The sequence below is a fragment of the Phocoena phocoena genome, chromosome 19 (assembly GCF_963924675.1).
Source record: "Phocoena phocoena chromosome 19, mPhoPho1.1, whole genome shotgun sequence".
NCBI lineage: Eukaryota > Metazoa > Chordata > Mammalia > Artiodactyla > Phocoenidae > Phocoena > Phocoena phocoena.
In genome coordinates, this window is record NC_089237.1 from 32,801,492 (window position 1) to 32,824,577 (window position 23,086).

General features: G+C 41.0%; 1 protein-coding gene across 1 annotated transcript; it reads right to left on the reverse strand.

The window, feature by feature from the left end:
• Window positions 1-9,199: 9,199 nt before the first annotated feature.
• LOC136138369 (phosphatidylcholine transfer protein) lies at window positions 9,200-22,527 on the reverse strand. The gene is made up of 5 exons (XM_065897018.1): window positions 22,416-22,527; window positions 14,450-14,529; window positions 11,329-11,500; window positions 10,380-10,447; window positions 9,200-9,265 (listed from the first exon to the last, which is right to left on the reverse strand). The coding sequence occupies exons 1-5, from the start codon at window positions 22,456-22,458 to the stop codon at window positions 9,200-9,202; spliced, it is 429 nt and encodes a 142-aa protein (XP_065753090.1). The 5' UTR covers window positions 22,459-22,527.
• Window positions 22,528-23,086: the final 559 nt, after the last annotated feature.

Below are 23,086 nucleotides of genomic sequence, written 5' to 3' on the forward strand. Positions count from 1 at the left end.
ACGCCATCAGGTTTACCATTAGAATTCTTAATTTCTTACCCAGTTCAGCAGTATGATCTAAAAGTTTTCAGAAACCTGTACTTGTCAAAATGTCCTTGCTAAGGAGCTTCTCGAAGAGGAAGCATTTTTGCAAAACATCAGAGTAAAACAATAACTGTCTATGAATGATGAAAGACCACAGAAGGCATGGTTAAAGAGCTGCTTACAGAGACTTCCCTGTTGGTGCAGTGGTTAAGACTCCGTGCTCCCAATGCAGGGGGCCTGGGTTCAATCCCTGACCAGGGAACTAGATCCCACATGCACGCCGCACCTAAGACTTCACATGCCACGTATAAGGAGCCCATGTGCCACAACTAAGGAGCCAGTGAGCCGCAACTAAAGGAGCCCTTGAGCTGCAACTAAAGGAGCCTGCCTGCCACAACTAAGACCTGGTGCAACCAAAAGGAAAAAAAAAAGACTTGCTTACAATGCAATTGACATAGAAACTTGATTACTGCTGCGACATACAATATTTTAAAATAATGACTAAAATTATGACTGATAACATTTTACCAGGACATATCCGATTTTTAGGAATTCCATATAATTTCTAGAATATTAATTATTAAAAAATTAATAACATTGACTCATACAGTATAACCTAAGAAGATTTATTACTCATTTGACAATGCTTCCCATGTAATTTAACATACTAAATAAACCTAATTAGTTTATAGCTCTCTTTGGGATGTTTCAAGGGTCCTTTGAAGCATCCCAAAGTTGGCTAGAGGTCAAAGGAACTACATTAAAATTTGATTTGGGAAATTTGTTATCAAAAATATCAAAAATTTTCAAAACATGTGGTCAAACAGGATCATAGGGCACTGTGAATCAATAGTTATTCACTTAACCAAAGTGATAACAAAAGATTTCAAAGGCAAATACAGAAAGTTATAACAGATTACTCATTAAAGGTAAAATAAACTTTACAATCTGTTATCAAAAGCAGATCAATATGTTACGAAAACTGACCTCTTAAAAGAGAAAAAAAAAAAATTCTGGTTTTGCACCAGCTTACTTTTTAAAATTTATTCAGTTAAATTTATTCTAAACTTACCCAATCCTGACCAGGCACAAAATTCTTTTCTCACGGTTCCTTTTCCATAAACTTTCCATAACTTTCTGTATCCATATTAGTATCCATATTAGTTTGTTCTTTTTTTCCATCCAGAAACAACTATCTCTAAGACAAAATTACTTTCTTTTCCCTTAACAAAATGCAGTTCTATTCCTCATACCTTCTTTTACTGAAAACACACATCCTACTTTGCTACTGTATACTGAAATTTTTCCCGTATTATTTCGAGTAGCTTTAATTACATGTTTAAATTCAAATACTCAACTCTTAAAAACCTTAATTTCTAGTGAAAACTAAGAAGTAAGCAATTATGAACTTCTACATTAGCATTCTGTAGATTGGCAAACATAAATAACAGTAATAATTTCTAAAAACGTGCTTTCTTATAGAAAATATCTGTGTGGAACCGAACATATTTATTGATAGTCCTAAATCCCTTTAGTTTCTTGGTAAAAGGAAGCCAATATTCAGTAATTAATGTTTCAGTATCCTGTTTGATTTGGGAATGACCTAACTATTCAATAAACTTTCATCTTTTAACTTAATTTAGCACAAATCTAAACTTCAAGTTACCAGAATCTGGAGAGATTTTTAAATTTTTTTATTGAAATGTAGTTGATTTATAATGTGCTAGTTTCAGGTGTACAGCAAAGTGATTCAGTTATATATGTCTATATATACAGATATGTATATGTATATATATAAAATATACACATATATACATACATATTATATATATATATATATATATATATATATTCTTTTTTTACCTTCTCTTCCATTATAGGTTATTACAAGGTATTGAGTATAGTTCCCTGTGCTATATAGTAGGTCCTTGTGGTCAGAGAGATTATTTTTTTTTTTTTTTTTTTTTTTTTCGGTACGCGGGCCTCTCACTGTTGTGGCCTCTCCCGCTGCGGAGCACAGGCTCCGGACGCACAGGCTCAGCGGCCATGGCTCACGGGTCCAGCCGCTCCGCGGCATGTGGGATCTTCCCTTACCGGGGCACGAACTTGTGTCCCCTGCATCGGCAGGCGGACTCTCAACCACTGCGCCACCAGGGAAGCCCAGAGAGATTATTTTTAAGTAGATATTCCTAAAATATAATTATTCCTAAGGAGTTCACCCAAAAGCTCTTATCTCATTCACACTTAACTTACTTATAAAAACATAAAAATGTCATCATACTGAGTTATTTTTCTTGCTGAAATATTTGCAACAGATATAATAAGATCTTATTTGACTTCTATTAAACCTGTTTATACTAAAAGTATTAGTATACCAAATATTATCCTAGATCTCTTGAATGTGGAAAAACTTATGGATTAGTCTATATTTCTGACAGCATACTTGATTTATATAATGCTTGTTCATCTTTAAGCCAATTAACTAGAGCCTTTAAAAAATAATTTTGGAAATACCATTCAGAGGTACAAAAAAATTACTATCTATAGCAAACATATACAGATACACAAAAACATAAAGAGGCAAACAGAGATCTTCTAGCTTTCATTTAAAAATTTTAGCCATGAAGCAGATATGATAATATGAAACTCACTAGTTTATAAAAGAACAGTTGGGTCCATTGTGTTTCTGGCAGATGGAATAAATTAAGTCTACCTGCTCAGGTAGCTTTTTAATAATATTTGTAAAAGACACTTTTAAGATTTTTCATAGTTCTAATTTTAAAAATAGTCTTTTCTCTTTTTTTTCTCCTTCTGATAAGAATTCCCTTGCTTCCTAGAGAAGACTATGTAGAATATTTATATCTCAAAGGCACAAAGAAAGAATGGAAGCTGCACCAAAGGCTTTTGTTCCTTAAGTCCAGAAGGTTTACAGTATCTGCAAACCTTCTGAGATCAAAAGGGTACATTTGGGCATTGGTAGAAAGGAAAAGAGGGCTTTGAATTATTTCTATATCTTCACTTTTGTTCTTACAAAGGCTTGATTTGTAAGACAAGTACAGTTGTCTTTAATTCCTCAAAGAATTGGGTAGCAACCTGAATGATACAGAGGCCGTCCCACCCATCCAACTATACTATCCTCAATTCCCTTCTTTACATCAGGGAGAAGACCTTCAACTAAGATGGAAATCAAAAGATCCTATGTTCTAGATTTAGAGCTGTGTGTCTGTGGAGTGTTTTAGTAAATCCTTCCACAAAGCCTTCAGAATATTTCTTTCACTCTGGCTATATAGTTTCATTTTAGCTTAGAGGAGAAAGCCTAAAAAAAGGTCCCATCAGGCTCTGAATGTCAAATTCCAATTTGGCCAATTTCCTACCATAGAGCTACTAAAAAAAAAAAAATTCCTTTTGAATATCTTATCAGGTTTCAGCTGGACAAACAGTACATATTCCTAGCAGTACTGAACAACCCCATGAGGACAAGAGGCATTCCCAAAGAGTGCAAAAAATATTATCCTCCCAAGATCCAGAGACACTCCCAAAGATAACCAAAAGAAAGAAAGCCTCAGACAATTCCCATGAAAGCAGACAACAGGGGTAGGACCCTGGCCGCACATGCAGTGCAACCCACATTTCTTCCCAGCCAAAATTTTTGGGGACCCCAACTTGGCTGTTGCCAAGCCAAGTTCTCAGGACAAAAGCTAGACAAACAAGAAGGCAATGGCTGTCCTTGGGAAAGAAGGGATCTACAACCAATGTGTACTCAAAAGCAAATTCACAATTTAAAGATCTAATTCTTATAAATGTTTTCTGCCTTCCAATCTGAATTTGGAAAGGAAGGGAGAAAGTGGAATTTTACCTTCCTCTGTTAACCAGGCACCACAGATGGAGACAGAGATGACAGAGCTGACTTTGGTAAGAATTCTTACCTTTGATGGCTTCTGCCAGTTTTCCTAGGATCCTGTCTGCAGTGAGTAGGGTGTCCCAGCTGGTCCCATCCTGGTCACCAAAAATTTTAGAGGAGGAAAAATCATTTTCCCTCTATGCTTTATGATGAATATTTGGCTGAGACCCCTTTTTTTCTATGATAAAAATGATAATATTATCTAGGTTAAAAGTTCTCCACTGTGGCCACTGTGATTCAAGATTATCTTTGGTAAGGTGAGCCTATTTGTCCAGCCCTAAAACAATATTTTATTCACCTGAGGTCCCAAGCGGACTCAGAACAACTTAAGTCAGACCCAGTCTGACTCTAGCCTCAGTCCAGTTTCTAAGCTGGACCCAGTCAAATTGAAGACCAAGTCTGGTTTCTAAGTCAGATAATCTGATTTTGGTGAGTTTCTGGACTCAGTCAAGAAAAAAAAAATGCTCTAATAAAATCTGGAAACTCAAGGAAAAGCTGCAGAGCTACAATCTGAGAGAGACTTACTCACCACCTCCAGAGGCACCGGGAAAGCAGAGTTCAAGGGCTCAGCAGGTAACCAAGTCTGGTTGCTTTTGCTTCTTGGGGCCTTTGGGGGGGTCTCCTTAAGTTCCCTCTTCTCACACCAGAGCTGTTAAAAGATAAACTGAGGCATATTAAATTTTTTAAGAGCTTGTTTAAGCAAAAATTAATTCGATTGGACAGCATCCCTCCTAGGAGATAGAAAGGAGCTCGAAGGGAATGTACAAAATGAGAGAATTTTGTAGGCAGAAGGAAGCAGAAACAAGGAAGTTATATTAGGTAAAAAGAAGGTTGGTTATTGCAACATTACTTTCGTTTAGGGGAGGACAGGGATCTATCAGGCAGATTAACTAGTGCTGATCAGGCAATTCCTGATAGACTGGTTTGAGATTCCATTTTGGGGAGAGCCAAAACTGTAATTAAGTCTTGGTTTGGGATGTGGGGCTTAGCATAAGTGACTCCATTTGGGGCCTGTTGTCCTGTTTTTAAGAGCAGTTAGCCATAGACTCTGAAAGTATTACATATTTTCCTTACATAAGGTGGAGATCTCATTCTCATAAACTGTGCACATATTCCATGTCCTCTGTAGTCTGCTAATTACCTAAGGGAAGAATTTGTTCACCTTTAGGAACTCCACTGCCTAGCACTGAGCCTGGCACATCATGACATCATGTAGAGAACTTGCAAAGCCACTCACATAACATGCTGCCTAGTTGTTGTTCCATTATCATACCTTATGAAATGGAGCACATATTATATGTGTCCAAGCAGACACACACAAAAATACATATAAACAGATTAGCAATATAATTTTTCTGAAGTCCTTCCATTATACTGGTTCTAAACTCTGAGAACCTAAACAAATAAAGTGTTTCTATATTCTCAAGAAAAAAATATATATTCTTCCTTTTAGTTGGGGAGCAGTATAGTAAAATAAACTTTGGGGAAGGCAGACCTGCTTACATTTTGTATGCCTTTTCCTTTTCTCTGACATTTCTGGCTCCTGTAGTGGCTCTGTTCTGATGGGCTGCATGGTGCAGTCACACAGGAGGGCATATTGACAACAGTGTGGGCAAGGAAAGAAGGGGGCTGTGTCCATGGGTGTTCCCTGAACCTCTTTTACTCCCCTTAAACTTCAGAGGCTGATGCTCAACCTTAGAAACTAGGTTTGGGTGTGGGCTACTCAGTGTGCAGCCTGACAGTGGGGATGATTCAGAGCCACGAAGCATACAGCACCTTGGAGAGCACCCCCATGATGGTGCTGGAGGGATACTGGAGATGGTGAAGAACCATGGGAGAATAAGCAGCTGTTAGGAATGAATATGTCTTATCTGGTCACTGCTCAGCCTAAAATCCTTCATAGCTTACTGCTGCTCTGAGCATAAAGTCCAAAATCCTTGCCATACCTCTCAGGATCTCCCATGAACTGATGGCCCCCTTCTTCAGCCACATGTGAGATGCCTTCTTCCACTTTCATTGCTCAGACCTACTGGCCTCTGGTAGTTCCTCCAACATGACTGGCTTTCCTGCTTGAGGGACTTTATGGAAACGGTTCCTTCCATGTGGAATAGTTTTCTTCTCCAACCTTCACCCAGTCAACTCCAACACGTTCTCCCCTGACCCCTCAAAGTTGGTTAGTGCCCCCAGGTTTAGATTCTAGCCCCCTCTACTTGCCCTTTCTCACAACTCATCACCTTTTCAACAGCTTGTCCGTTGTGTCTTCTTCACTGGATAAGCCCCATGAGAGTGAACACCAAGTCTGTCTCACTCATCCCAGGAACTGCCATGCCTGTCCCCTTGCCAGATGGACACCAGACCATTAAGAAATATCTGTGAAGTGAACACACATCTTAAAACTTTTAAAGATAATTCTCTGAGCCGACTGGGTGGTGCTACCAGAAACATGAGAACCAAATGGGCTCTGCCTGCTTTCTCTCTCTTTCAAACCCAGCTGGGAAGCAGGAGGATTGAAGGGCAGGCAGTAGAGGTGGGGATTCTGGGCGAGGAATCTCAGCCAGGGAGCCAGGCCAGGACCCTCACTGTGAAATAGGAATGTTTTCAAGGACATGACCCTCTGCTGGAATCCCTCAGTTCCAAGGTGGTCATTAACTTTGAACTGTTATGCAGAGTGAATAATTTGCCTGTGGAAAAAATTTAGCACCAACAGTCGTGCTACTTTCGTCATGAGAATCCTGAAATCCTGACTAATCTCAGCTGGACTCAGTCCAGACTGTGCCATTTCCATAACAGGGAAGTATAACCCACAGCCACACCAACAAAGCCACCCCTTAACAAAGGACCTGAGTGTTTTCAAGGAAAGAACAATGAGATCCTCAGGAATCAGGAACCCCTAAACTGATGACTTGGGGAAACAATTTGGCCAGAACTAAATTATTCAAGTCGTATTTAATGTAATCAAATTAAACTTCGATATCTGGATAAGTTTTGCCTTCTGGGTGTGTGTCACTCGGTCAGTCTTCCCCAAATCATTAAATGCACTCATTTAGTTATCATTTGAGGGCCAGAAATCAAAGTGAAAGAAGGGTTTCTATCCAAAAAGACCTTCTTGTCTATTCAGAGAGACAGACATGAGAAAATAAGTGAAACAAAGAGCTAGAGGAATGACAATACACTTATAACTTTCAAATTCCAAATGATACTTTCAGCCCCTGCACAGAGACAGGCCTTGAAGAATCCAGTGCAGCTTCCAGAGCACCAGTTCTACATATTTTGGGCCCCTTGCATTTAATATTGGCTCAGGGGTTCTCAGCTTCCCATGTAACCTATATCAATGTCTTCTCTGAATAAGCAAGCATGAATGCCAAAGCGTCTTAACCCTACTAATTATAGCAAGCTTAGTGACTTTTCTTAAACTGCCTTACCTAGAAACTCAGTATTCTTAGTATACTCAGTGCTCTTACCAGATTATCAAACACTGTAAAAGATACAGTTCGCCTGACACCATTTCATGCAGGTTCTCTGCTCAAAGACTATAATCCTAGTGTTTGTCTTTCAATTACTTTATACATAAAATGTCAACTTGACCTCTATTACATGAGACATTTAGATTTACCTTACCAAAAATTAAATTCCAGCTACATTACTAATAGTGATATTTTAATGACACAGTTATGAATTGCTAATTTGCATAATTCTATCCATATGACCACGGTGACTGGGGCAGGGATTGACACATGGTTTAGAGGAAATCATGGGATGGTTCAGGATCTACTGGAAAGAAATGCTGTCTTTTTTTGACTCAGCAGGAACCTGAGAAGATGCAGGCCTACCATTTGCTATTAGCAGCAATCCTGCCACCAAACACGGCCCCAAATCAAAGAAACCTTAAAGAAGAACAGAGCTGATTCCTAATGCCAGTTTGAGCACCCGTATCAACCCCTACTGAGACCACTCGACACCTGGCCTTGCATGTAAGTGAGCCTAAAATTCCTTCAAGTCCATGAGTTAGGTTGGATGTGACTTGCAAATCAAAGAGACCTAACAGACTTATTCTCACAGAAGGAACAAGGCAGGAAGGAGACTGCAGACAGGACAAGTATAAGTCACTCTGTATTTATTTGGTATTCAATGCACTTCCCTTTCCAGAGAGAAATTACAGAGTCTGGAGTATCCCATTTTAATAAATACCCTGCTTCTGGCTTTGCATCCCGAATTTCTATGCCCCTTAATCAATGTTTGGTACCGTCACATACAGTGGTTAAAATTTTTCCCTGAGATTATAAGGCTGTGCCTTTGTCCACAGAGTATCTTTCCCTCCAAAATTCAAGAGAAAAGTAGGAAACGGAAAGTCTTCTGGTGGTGGGAGAGGTGGATAACTTAGGTAGAATTCCTAAGAAAAAGGTGTAGAGTCAACCACACCACTAATTAATATTTCCCTGGCTGTGAACTCTTATCCTTTCAACATCTCCAAACATTCTAGAAGGGAAATTGCATAAAAAGACACTTTATCTCAATGCTGTGTGCAAAGTAGGTTGGCTTCTGGTAACTGCCAGAGCAGTCGTGATGTCTCAGTGTCCAGTAAAGTGCAGAGTTAGTGAGGTACGGACAGCCTTCCCCAGGGGCATATGGGAAAGAGAAAAACCCAGACATGGGTGATGAGAAAAAACTGTTATCACACTATACACTTAGTCAGGCCTGCAACGTTTTTCAAAATGGTTTAAAATCAAAACAGCTCATGATCCTCCACAAGCAGGAATCGGGAGAGACAGTGGATTATCATCTCAAATCAAGGCAGCAAAGCATAAGGCAAATGGACATGAATCTTCCAGTCTTGGTGCACTGAGCGTCAGTTCTGAAGAAAATGCAACTTCAGCAGGAAATCACCCCACTGGGTTGCAAGAAATCACATGTGGGAAGGAGCCAGCTTGCCAGGATCAGTCACTCTTAGATGGTGTTGTCAGTCCTCCACCCAAGATCTCCCTAGAGTGGCACAATGGATTGACTGTGTTCCTTACTGAGGACTCCTCTTTTTAAAAATAAACAAGCAAAAGTTTCCCTAATCTGACCCACATTCAACAGTGGAAGAAGGCAGCAGTTCCTGGGGAAGGAAGAGTGGGAAAGGAAGCCGGGTGTCAGGCAAACACACTTGGGGACAACCTGCTGGAGAGCGTGCAGGCCTCTGAGGACAAAAACGTGACAGGCAGGCTGAGCGCTGGTGGCTGTGGCACTTCCGGAGACATCATTCCATGGACACAAGGCTCCCAATTCCCTCCCTTAGGTTTTCTTGTGATAGTTCTGACAGGCTTTCGTCATGTCTTTCAAGAAGTTAGGAACTCCTTTCTGCAAAGGAAAGGAGACTGTCACTTCTATGTCCTCACAGGGATTATTCCTAATTCTTCAGGATGTGGCAAAGGTAAAGGAAGATGGCTTTGGGAGTAATAAATATGACAATAGGGCCCACGAGCAGATTTCCACAGAGCGTTCCAACCGATGATGACAAAAGGTAAGATGCAGGGCACAGGTAAGGCTGAACCGCAGGGGCCACTGTTATAAGACCTTGTTGTATATTTTAACTTTTGCTGATAAGAAGCTAAGATATTTCTAAGACACCATTTTTTCAAAAGAAAAATAAAACCCAAAAATGAGATTGGGTTAGGCTGTGGGATTCTTCCAAAGAAGTTAGAGAAAGGACTTGCTTTACAGAATTAGAAAATGGTAAGGATTGGGGGCGAGAGGCAGGATATGCCATTCTTTAGTTAGTGTTGAACATTGTTCAAGACTTTCTCCAAACATAGTTCTATTTACTCCTTCTCTACAGGGTGGGGATATCCATCTCTATTTTTAAGAGGGAAGAAATTGATGGCTTCCCTAGATTACACGGTCAAAAACAAGGCCAGGATTCAAAATATCATGTTTGACTCAAAACCTATGTGCTTTTTCACTCTCCCAGGGAACTGGTGAGCCTTCCAGCCAGTAAGTAGGGCCTTATAAAGCAGACTGAATGGTCAGCATGATTCCAGGTCCTAGGCAATTTCTAGTGATCTGGGTACCACTGTGGTTCCCTCTCCTTACAGAAAAACAAAATAACCATAAAAAAACCTGAAGGCTTCCCCAGGCTTGGACATGGCTGGTGTCTCCTGGGCCAGGTTGGCCTGTCTAACTCCTCCATAAGCAGAGAGAGGATCCACAAGCACCACTGTCCCTATTGCGATCTATTGTGATCCTGGTGCGGGGTCTCAGAGCAAAGCAGGGAGGACTGACATTTCAGGTAAAGATTATTTGACTTTTGTCCCAGCCTCTGTGCTGGGTATTGGTAACCCCAGTCCTAATCATAGTCACTCAACAGAGCTGTCTCATAAAAGAGCTTCATGAGGCCTGAGACAGCACATCTCTTCAGCCTGACAGCCCCAACATTTGTCACACACACTTCCCCTCCTGCCTCCTGGGATCTCACCTTGGCAGCCCAGTTAATGAGCCAGGACGGAATTTGGCCACCTGGGTTATCGAAGTAATACATGAAAACTAGGGAGGGAAAGAAAAGACAATTCAAAAGGAAGAAACATGTTAGAAAGATACAATAACAAACCCTGCAAACATTCCACATTCATATCCAGGTCCAGAAAGTAAGGAGGGAGGTAACACGGAATTCAAGTGGACTCGGCCCTCTGCCTTGCCTTACGGGAGACTTACATGTAAACATTCTGAAAACAGCCAAAGCACATTCTGCTGATATTTATTAAACTCCTGGCAAGTGCTAGACTTGGATATAGTCTCTCATTTTATTATTTCTCTCACTAATCATCTCAGTCCTCAGGAGCTGATAAAATTGAACCCCAGTTTATAAATGATAAAATGGAGACTCAGAAGAGTGGGGTGACATGCCCAAGGTGGCAGATCTAACACACGTCACAACTAAGTTCAGATTTTGCCACAGCCTCAAGGCCACACTGATTCCAGTCCAGCAGGTGGCCGCATGGACCCCTCCCAGCCTCTCTCCAGAGGCTGGAACTCAAGGCAGGCAGGTCCTGAGTCCCTGGGTTTTTGCCGAGCAGGAGCTGCCTCCTCAGAGATGGTCCCACCAGCCCTCGTGCCCCGCCTTGGCCAGCATGTGCATGGACAGGACCAGCCTGAACTGAGTTTCTAAACATTTTGATTCCCTTGGATGTTCTGATTTCATCTGGACGATGCAAGAGTCAATAAAGAATGAATTGATCAGATTTAAACATCCACGCTGCGTTGTAGCCAAGCTTCTGTGGTGAATTGAGTCTCCCTTGTTTCTTTTGCACCCATGCCTAAGTCTCTGACCTCAGGGAATAAGCATCCTGCATTTTATGTGCCTTGCAGCCAGTGTGGCCTTACATCGGTGGCCCTGGCTGGTGCGCCAACACGTGCCCTCTTTTTACCTTTGCTCCCCCTCTTGCCATCGCTCTGGATCGCCAGGCTCTGCTTGTACTGCTTCACCCGAATCACGCCCGACTTCTCTGGAAACTGTGGCATGGAGGTGCTCTGGGCCAGGATCACGTGGATCTTCTGTCCTTCATGGTCCAGCTCTCGCCGCTGCCGCACATAGACGTACCACACCACCAGTCAAGGCACAACATCAAGGCCAGCACCTCAGATGAGCAGAAGGAAAGCCCACAAGCCAGAAGCAGAGGGAGATAATTCTGTTCCTCCACTTGGTATTTGCTCCCTTGCACTGTTACTTCACTTCCTGCCCTATCTGCCTACCTGCCCTGCAAAACCATAGCTCCTCCCAACTGGTGTTCTTATTTGAGAGCATGTATTACCCACCTGTGAATGGTTCCCTGCTGCTTTTAGTTATGTGGGGAACCCACTCCTCGTTTCTCTAAGATGGCAATGAGATTTCAGAGGACTGGTCACGTATCAGCTATGTGATCCTGGTTTGGTTACTCAACTTTTCTGAGATTGGTTTCCCTCTGAAAGAAAAGAGGGTACCACTGCCCTGCAGGCAGACTTGGTGTGGGCTCTAGAGAGAGACTAGAGCAGAAGCAGCCCTCAGTAAACAATGGAGCCATTGCTCTTTGTCCTCTCCCTAAGCCCTAATCACTGACCTCTATGCACAGAGGATGGTCAGGAAGGGTTACTTACACCTGGAGATAATAGGAAGACACATGAATACCTGAATATTTAGTAGGCAGATGCCCTTGTTGATTCTGGTTCACCAAGAATCACGAAGCCATTTCAACTCAATAAACACTTATAGAATAACCACTATGTCTGTGGCACTATTATAGGGAAGATGATTTGATTTTAAGAAACAACAAGAGTCACCACTTATTGAGTCTTACCATGTACGTGCATCGTGTGCTTTAGAGTTAGCATCAATTTTGATCCTGAGAAAGTCCCTGTGAGTTCAGCATAAGTATCCCCATCTTACAAATGACCAAATTGAGGCTCAGAGAAGTAAAGAAACTTGCTGAAGATCCCATAGCCCAGCTGAAGTGATGGAACCTGAATTTGAACCACGATTAGGCTCCAAAACCTGGTGAGATTTTCATAGCTACAGAGGGCTCAGCTCTTTAATGTGTTCATTAGACTTTCCAATAGTAGAATTTTAGGTTTCACAGGAGAAGGAATTAAAGCCTAAAATAATCCAAACAATCACTGTAAGTACAACACAGTTACACTTACTGCAACAGCCGCGACCACAGCCCCAGGCCAGCTCGGAGGCTCTACAGCACCCACGGTGGGCTGCCCCTCCCCCAGGCACCTGCAGGATGGTCTATTGCCCCCACTCTCTATGCACTGATGAGTAAAGCTCTTGAATGTTTTAGGGAAGGAATGAAGTTGCTTTAGCTCTGGATTTCCTCTCTCCGAAGTCTTTTATTTTTTCCTCACAGCAAACATGGTCCCACACCTTGCTTAGCTCATGTGATGGACATCACCTGACACTCCACTGAGGAAAAATTAACTTGATATATTGACTGCCATTTAACAGAGTTCTTTGAAGGGTTGGAAGGTCCAGCATGGCACACAGTCTATGAGTGGAGAGCCAATAGTTTACTGAGGCCCAGAGAAGTGAAGGGCATTATCCAAGGTCACAGACCAAACCAGGAAATGAGCGCACACTTAACCTGGGATCTTTCCCTCCAAAACTAATGTTCTTTTCCATTACACTGTTCTCTAATCTAAAAATTGAATAGCCCTTGTTGGAGAGACATATGTGTATATACAAGGACTGAGAAACTCATTACGGGACTGTGTGGCACTAGAAAGACAATGAAACCAAACTTCAAGGAGCACCAAGTGTCCACTCCTGAGAACAGCCCCCAGCAGTATCCACATGAGGTCAGAAAGTGGTATTGCCCTGGTCCAGATCACCTTCTCGGGTAACAGCTGGACCTGGGCCTGCCTCTGTCGCCCACTAGTGGTGAGAAACTGATGAGAAACTGAGCAGGGTTCTGAACTTCCCTTTGCCTCAGTTTCCTTCCCTGACTGATGCGGATGATGGCTCCTACCCTGCACAGTTGTTGGCAGGAGGAGAGAAAACAACATAAAATCTAAGGGATTAAGTAACCACAATTTCTTGAAATACCTACCACCTGTATTTAGCAGTCTGTGGGAATTGTGCCAGAAATAATCCCTATGGAATCTGTAATCTAGCTGGGCCAGGGCCGACACATACACACAAAACACACAGAAACAATACCCACAAACCACCCCCATGCCCCCTCTCTTTCTAAAGAACATTTAGGAATATACAGACTTACAGAACGTTAGACCTAGAAAAGATTCCAGCCATCATCCAGTTCAGTGGTTTCCAAGTTTTCTTTTTAATTCCATGGACCCTTTGTTAAAAGGATTATTTATGAAAATTCAGTGTGTAAAACATTCAGCTGCTATGATTGAAGAGAACAGTGGAGTGGAAATCTCACCTGTCCCCGCCTATATTCTACCCCATCTGCCCACCCAGCAAATGTCCATCAAAACCCCCATGCTGGCCTTAAGGGGGCCTCATAGAGCCTTGGAGTGTCAGCTAAGACTCCTCACATCCATTCAAATGCTTCATATCGTAATCAAGGAAACTGAGGGGAAGAAACATACACACAGTGTCCAGATCCATTATTTGCGGAGGAAGGGAGGTGGAGGGAACTGGAAATGTGGGGCCTGAGTCCCAGCCCCCAGTGTGCTGCTAACCACCTGTGAGCCTCTGTCACATTGCCTCTCTGGGTCCCTACTTCCTCTCCTATAGATTGAGAGAGTGTACTGAATACTCTTTATGAAAAGTTGTTTTCAGGTCCCCAATTCTCTGGCACAAGGATTTCCTAGAAAACTTTTCAGGAGAGTTTGAGCTGCCCTCCCGTGACCACAATTACAGATGCTCCATGTGGTCAGGCCTGGAAATCTGAAAGCCACAAAGGAAGCAACAGCTGTAGCAGATGTCTCTGCAAGAGTCAAAGACAATACTGTCCACACCTGCTGGACATAACACCATTGGATGATGGCCATGGGGCACAGAAACACTTCAAAAGCTGAGTATTGGTGTGCTTTTGGAAAGGATACATCTCTGTTAGACATGGGAAAAGGGTACTTGACTTCCCAGTACACCACTGCTTCTCCATTGCATTCTTTTTCATAAAGTTCTAAAACAAAAAAGAAAAAGAAGAAGTTATTGCATCTAGAAGCCTCTTTGGTGTCTATTAACAAGAAGCTTTGCCTTCCATCAGGAAACGTGCACAAGCCTCTTAGATAGCCTCATCCACCAGAAGTCAGACAGAAGAAACAAGATGAACTACAATCCTGCAGCCTGTGGAACAAAAACCACATTCACAGAAAGATAGACAAGGTGAAAAGGCAGAGGACTATGTACCAGATGAAGGAACAAGATAAAACCCCAGAAAAACAACTAAATGAAGTGGAGATAGGAAATCTTCCAGAAAAAGAATTCAGAATAATGATAGTGAAGATGATCCAGGACCTCGGAAAAGAATGGAGGCAAAGATCGAGAAGATGCAAGAAATGTTTAACAAAGACCTAGAAGAATTAAAGAACAAACAAACAGAGATGAACAATACAATAACTGAAATGAAAAATACTCTAGAAGGAGTCAATAGCAGAATAACTGAGGCAGAAGAACGGATAAGTGACCAGGAAGACAGAATGGTGGAATTCACTGCCACAGAACAGAATAAAGAAAAAAGAATCAAAAGAAATGAAGACAGTCTAAGAGACCTCTGGGACAACATTAAACACAACAACATTACATTATAGCAGTCCCAGAAGGAGAAGAGACAGAGAAAGGACCCAAGAAAATATATGAAGAGATTACAGTCAAAAACTCCCCTAACCTGGGAAAGGAAATAGCCACCAAAGTCCAGGAAGCACAGAGAGTCCTAGGCAGGATAAGCCCAAGGAAAAACACATCGAGACACATAGTAATCAAATTGACAAAAATTAAAGACAAAGAAAAATTATTGAAAGCACCAAGGGAAAAATGACAAATAACATACAAGGGAACATCCATAAGGTTAACAGCTGATTTCTCAGCAGAAACTCTACAAGCCAGAAGGGAGTGGCATGATATATTTAAAGTGTTGAAAAGGAGGAACCTACAACCAAGATTACTCTACCCAGCAAGGATCTCATTTACATTTGATGGAGAAATCAAAAGCTTTACAAACAAGTGAAAGCTAAGAGAATTCAGCACCACCAAACAAGCTCTACAACAAATGCTAAAGGAACTTCTCTAAGAGGGAAACACAAGAGAAGAAAAGGACCTACAAAAACAAACCAATAACAATTAAGAAAATGGTAAGAGGAACACACATATTGACAATTACCTTAAACATGAATGGATTAAATGCTCCAATCAGAAGACACAGGCTTGCTGAATGGATAAAAAAACAAGACCTATATATATGCTGTCTATAAGAGACCCACTTCAGACCTTGGGACACATACAGACTGAAAGTGAGGGGATGGAAAAAGATATTCCATGCAAATGGAAATCAAAAGAAAGCTGGAGTAGCAATACTCATATCAGATAAAATAGACTTTAAAATAAAGATTGCTACAAGTGACCAGGAAGGACACTACATAATGATCAAGGGATCAACCCAAAAGAAGATATAACAATTATAAATATATATGCACCCAACATAGGAGCACCTCAATACATAAGGCAACTGCTAACAGCTATAAAAGAGGAAATCGACAGTAACACAATAATAGTGGGGGACTTTAACACCTCACTTAAACCAATGGACAGATCATCCAAACAGAAAATTAATAAGGAAAAAACACAAGCTTTAAATGACACAATAGACCAGATAGATTTAATTGATATTCATAGAACATTCCATACAAAAACAGAAGATTACACTTTCTTCTCAAGTGCACACGGAACATTTTCCAGGATAGATCACATCTTGGGTCACAAATCAAGCCCAGTAAATGTAAGAAACTGAAATCATATCAAGCATCTTTTCAGACCACAACGCTATAAGATTAGAAACCAATTACAGGGAAAAAAACATAAAAAAACACAAACACATGGAGGTTAAACAATACGCTACTAAATAACCAAGAGATCACTGAGGAAATCAAAGCGGAAAGCAAAAAATATCTGGAAACAAATTACAACAACAAAACGATGATCCAAAACCTATGGGAAGCAGCAAAAGCAGTTCTAAGAAGGAAGCTTTTAGCAATACACGCCAACCACATGAAATAAGAAAAATCTCAAATAAACAATCTAACCTTATACCTAAAGGAACTTGAGAAAGAAGAACAAACAAAACCATAAGTTAGCAGAAGGAAAGAAATCATAAAGATCAGAGCAGAAATAAATGAAATAGAAACAAAGAAAACAATAGTAAGGATCAATAAAACTAAAAGCTGGTTCTTTGAGAAGATAAACAAAATTGATAAACCATTAGCCAGACTCATCAAGAAAAAGAGGGAGAGGACTCAAATCAATAAAATTGGAAATGAAAAAGAAGTTACAACAGACACTGCAGAAATACAAAGCATCCTAAAAGACTACTACAAGCAACTTTATGCCAATAAAATGGACAACCTGGAAGAAATGGACAAATTCTTAGAAAGTTATAACCTTCCAAGACTGAACCAGGAAGAAATAGAAAATATGAACAGACCAATCACAAGTAATGAAATTGAAACTGTGATTAAAAATCTTGCAACAAACAAAAGTCCAGGACCAGATGACTTCACAGGCAAATTCTATAAAATATTTAGAAAAGAGATAACACCTATCCTTCTCAAACTCTTACAAAATATAACAGAGGGAGGAACGCTCCCACACTCATTCTAGGAGGCCACCATCACCCTGATACCAAAACCAGAGCAAGATACTGCAAAAAAAGAAAATTACACACCAATATCACTGATGAACGTAGATGCAAAAATCCTCAACAAAATTCTAGCAAACAGAATCCAACAACACATTCAAAGGATCACACACCATGGTCAAGTGGGATTTATCCCAGGGATGCAAGGATTCTTCAATATACACAAATCAATCAATGTTATACACCATATTAACAAACTGAAGAATGAAAACCATATGATCATCTCAATAGATGCAGAAAAAGTTTTTGACAAACTTCAATGCCCATTTATGATCAAAACTCTCCAGAAAGTGGGCAAAGAGCAAACCTAGCTCAACATAATAAACGCCTTATACGACAAAACCCACAGCAAACATCATTCTCAATGGTGAAAAACTGAAAGCATTTCATCTAAGATCAGGAACAAGACAAGGATGTCCACTCTCATCACTATGATTCAAGATGGTTTTGGAAGTCCTAGCCATAGCAATCAGAGAAGAAAAAGAAATAAAATGAATCCAAATCAGAAAAGAAGTAAAATTGTCACTGTTTGCAGATGACGTGATACGATATGTAGAGAATCCTAAAGATGCCACCAGAAAACTACAAGAGCTAATCAATGAATTTGGTAAAGTTGCAGGATACAAAATTAATGCACAGAAGTCTCTTGCATTCCTATCCACTAATGATGAAAAATCTGAAAGAGAAATTAAGGAAATACTCCCATTTATCACTGCAACAAAAAGAATAAAATACCTAGAAATAACCTACCTAGGGAGACAAGAGACCTGTATGCAGAAAACTACAAGACACTGATGAAAGAAATTAAAGATGACACAAACAGATGGAGAGATATACCATGTTCTTGGATAGGAAGAATGAATATTGTGAAAATAACTATACTACCCAAAGCAATCTACAGATTCAGTGCAATCCCTATCAAATTACCAATGGCATTTTTTTACAGAACTAGAACAAAAAGTCTTAAAATTTGTATGGAGACACAAAAGACCCCGAATAGCCAAAGCAGTCTTGAGGGAAAAAAACGGAGGTGGAGGAATCAGACTCCCTGACTTCAGGCTACACTACAAAGGTAGTCATCAAGACAGTATGGTACTGGCACAAAAACAGAAATACAGATCAATGGAACAGTATAGAAAGCCCAGAAATAAACCCATGCACCAAGAGTCACCTAATCTATGACAAAGGAGGCAAGGATATATAATGGAGAAAAGACAGTCTCTTCAATAAGTGGTGCTGGGAAAACTGGACAGCTACATGTAAAAGAATGAAATCAGAACACTCCCTAACACCATACACAAAAATAAACTCAAAATGGATTAGAGACATAAATGTAAGACCAGATGCTATAAAACTCTTAGCGGAAAACAGAGGAAGAACACTCTTTGATATAAATCACAGCAAGATCTTTTTTGATCCGCCTCCTAGAGTAATGGGAATAAAAGCAAAAATAAACAAATGGGTCCTAATGAAACTTAAAAGCTTTTGCACAGCAAAGGAAACTACAAACAAGACGAAAAGACAACCCTCTGAAGGGGAGAAAATATTTGCAAATGAATCAACGGACACAGGATTAATCTCCAAAATATATAAACAGCTCATGCAGCTAAATATTAGAAAAACAAACAACCCAATCAAAAAATGGGCAGAAGACCTAAATAGACATTTCTCCAAAGAAGACATACAGATGGCCAAGAAGCACATGAAAAACTGCTCAACATCACTAATTATTAGAGAAATGCAAATCAAAACTACAATGAGATATCACCTCACACCAGTTTGAATTGGCATCATCAGAAAATCTACAAACAACAAGTGCTGGAGAGGGTGTGGAGAAAAGGGAACCCCCTTGCACTATTGGTGGGATTGTAAATTGATACAGCCACTATGGAGAACAGTATGGAGGTTCCTTTTAAAACTAAAAATAGAATTACCATATGACCCAGCAATCCCACTACTGGGCATATACCCAGAGAAAACCATAATTCAAAAAGACACATGCACCCCAATGTTCACTGCAGCACTATTTACAATAGCCAGGTCATGGAAGCAACCTAAATGCCCACTGACAGGCAAATGGATAGAGAAGATGTGGTATATATATATATATATATACAATGGAATATTACTCAGCCATAAAAAGGAACAAAATTGGGTCATCTGTAGAGATGTGGATGGATCTAGAGACTGTCATACAGAGTGAAGTAAGTCAGAAAGAGAAAAATAAATATCGTATGTTAATGCATATATGTGGAACCTAGAAAAATAGTACAGATGAACTGGTTTGCAGGGCAGAAATAGAGACACAGATGGAGAGAACAAATGTGTGGGCACCAAGAGGGGAAAGTGGTGGTGGGGGGGTGGTGCTGTGATGAATTGGAGATTGGGATTGACATGTATACACTAATATATATAAAATGGATAGGTAGTAAGGACCTGCTGTATAAAAAAATAAATAAAATAAAATTCAAAAATTCAGAAGAAATAAAAAAAAAGCAAGAAGCTTTGATATGATGATCCTGTAGGGATGCTAAACCACTCACTCATAAGGCACAGAATTCTAGAAAAAGTCAGGTTTACTACCACTGAAAGTCTGCTGCCCAGGGGCAGAGTCTAGTAGATATAAAAACAGAGTAAAAATAAAAGAACCCAGCAAAAATTGTTCATTATATAGCACAAACAACACTCTCAAAAAAATTCAGTGAAATAAAATTAGGCATTAAAAAATAAATTTTCAGGTTTAAAAATCAGGGAAACCGGGCTTCCCTGGTGGTGCAGTGGTTGAGAGTCTGCCTGCCGATGCAGGGGACACGGGTTTGTGCCCCGGTCTGGGAAGATCCCACATACCACAGAGCGGCTAGGCCCGTGAGCCATGGCCGCTGAGCCTGCGCGTCCAGAGCCTGTGCTCCGCAACGGGAGAGGCTGCCACAGTGAGAGGCCCGCGTACTGCAAAAAAAAAAAAAAAAATCAGGGAAACCACCCGATGTCACTAGAGTAGCAAATGTTTTACTGTTGTGTCCTTATGCCCCCCGCCCCCCAACCCTTTAGATTTCTTGACATATTACAGGTGTCCTGGGACTGAGCGACCTAGTCTAGTGTGTTCAATTGGGAAACAAAGTTTCCAGAGAGGGCAGTGTCCTTTCTAAACAGCTAGAAAGCTGCTTAACTGTGCTAATCCTAACTTTCTTTCCTCTCTCCTATGTTGCTTTATACCACAGCTACAGGGACCAAATCTCCTTAATATCCACCATGCATATAGCGCATATAGCATCAGCTCTTGTAGGGAGATAGCAAAGGAATGCTATGAAGTGTGCAGCCTCTGTCCGCAAGCTGTGCAGGAAGCTTCTAACTAAGCATTTAGAGAAGGCGCTACACCAAGGCTGCTGAAGGAACCAAGAGAGTCCCTTGAGGAGATACTAACTGTGGCAATGTGTTAATTAATTTACCTTTTGAAAAAATGAAATCTATTAGAAGCAGACCATGGGGTAAAGAGCTTGCCAGCCCACTGGTACAGGAGGCTGAAGATGCCCTTGAAAGGAAGGGAAGGAGTAGACATCTGTTGCTTTGCCTGCTCAGCTTTGGCGCTCCTCTTCTTGGACCAGCATCTCATTCTCCTTTTTCTCCTTCACTACTCAGTTTAAGCAGAACTGACTCGGCGTTAATTATAGGGGTGGGATATTGAGCCAGACACGGCCAAGGTGATTAGTTGGGGAAGGCATGTGTGGACAGAGTCTTGGCTTGCCACTCTAGCAAGTTTAGGCCAAAAAGTGTTTTATTAAAGGCTCTCATGCAGTTTACAGAAGATCTAGGAGGACCAGAGTTAGGTTAGAACCTCAGGATGGCTCCAGAGAAGCCAAACTACTGCTGTCTCTGGACTGTACTCCATAGTGTGGAATGCTGATGCCAAGTACCACACATCAGACGCTCTTCCAATGTCTACAGCACACGACTGAACAATGTCTCCTAGAGGGATGGACAGAGAACTTGTGGCTGCTCCCTTGAATAAGTGGCATCACAATTCCCCCCTAGATAGGAAGGCTATTTGATAGCACTAAGTGACCCAAAACCATGATAAATGTCCCAAGGAAGTAAGTATATGATCCATATTGAGGCTATGAGAGCCTACCCTGGGACTCTGGCTGCATCAGTAGGAAAGTTCCTATTCCTCTGGGGTTACGTACATGGTTAGAATGTAAGCCTGCAACCTCTGGTGGCAACTTTGCCATGACATAAGAATCTGCCTGAGAATGAGATCAACACAGAAGAAAACACAGTCAAGCTGGAGATATAAAGTATTGGATGTAGCTGACCTGGAAGCCAGACAACTATGCACTTTTAAATTCCATGAACAACAACAACAACAAAAAAAACGCTTTCTCCTTTTCTTACACTGGCATTTGTTAGTGCTTGGTTACTTGCGACTAAGATTCCTGCCCACAGCAAGGGTATGTCAGGGTTTCTGTGTCCCTGGGCTAGCTGCTGCGTATCTATGCTGCTGTCACTGGGATGGCAGAGGCCACTCCCCACTCTAAGTGGTAGGAAGAGCCCCTATCTAATGCTTCTCATAACTCTCCCTCAATTCTAGTGAAAATCTAAGAAGTGTAGCCAGGTGGCCAGCCTAGGCCCTTGGGGCTCTGGACCCTCCTCCCACCCTAGTTCCAGATTCTGCTACCCCAGCAACTCAATAGCACCCAACTGCTCACAATTTTTTAATATTTCATGTTGTTTCATGCCTTCCTCACTTTACTCATGCTATTCCTAGACCTCAAATGCCCTTTAACCACTCACCCCCTCACCCTCTCACCTCTTCACATATAGGTATTCTTGCCATTTATAAAACTCTGATTCAACCTCTAAAACAAAGCTTGGGTACCACCTCCTCCAAGAAGCTTTCCATGACCACCTAGGTTTATGAGATGACAACGAACTTATAATAAGAACAAAGCAGCCCTCAGAGCAAACTGGAGAGTGACTCTAATAGTATGCAAGGAGCAAATCCTAAGATTAGCAAAGTCACATTTTAACCTAGAACTTTAAGACATATATGCCAAAATTAAAAATGAAACATAGTAAAAATTAAACCTTTTGCTTACTGCTGGCTAGAATAAATAACATTAGATTCTACTTTCTAACTGGTTTTGTTAAATTGTGTCACTCACCTTTAACATATTGGTCCCACTGTTTTCTATAGTCTAAGTCCATAAAGACATCTGCAAGTAGATCCGGTGAGCAATCCTCCAGAAAGCCAAAGACCTTATACTCATACAGTCCAGTCTGCTATAAAAACAGAACAGATAGAAACAACCTATTGATTCTCAGGTTGAGATTACACAGCATATGAAAAACAGCTGTTCATGCAGCACCATTATTGAGCACCTCCTCTTGGTCTTAGTGAAACAATAGTAAAAAAGCAGATGAGGAACCTGCTCTCGTGGGTCTTATATTTGGCCTTAGGCATTGGAGGTGGTGACAGCTATATGCTATCCAGGTAATTTAAGTAGGATAAAAGAGGGTTATGTGATAAATGGTGTCTAGTTTTGGTGGGCTGGTGGTGTGTCCTATATCATCGGGTGTTCAGGAAATGTCTCTATGAGGGATTTATCAGAACGGTTTCTTCTAAATATTAGAAGGATCCAGCCATGGGAAGATGAGGAAAGCCCACTTCTGGTTGGGAGGGGGCCCGACGGTTTGCCTTACTCACAGAACAGAAAGTCAGGGGATCCAGAGAACTGTGATGGGGGAGAGTGGTAAGGGCTGAGGTCAGAGAGGTAGTAGAGGTCATGCCCAAAGGGCTTTGTAAACCAGGGTAAAGGGGTGAAAATATTTTTAT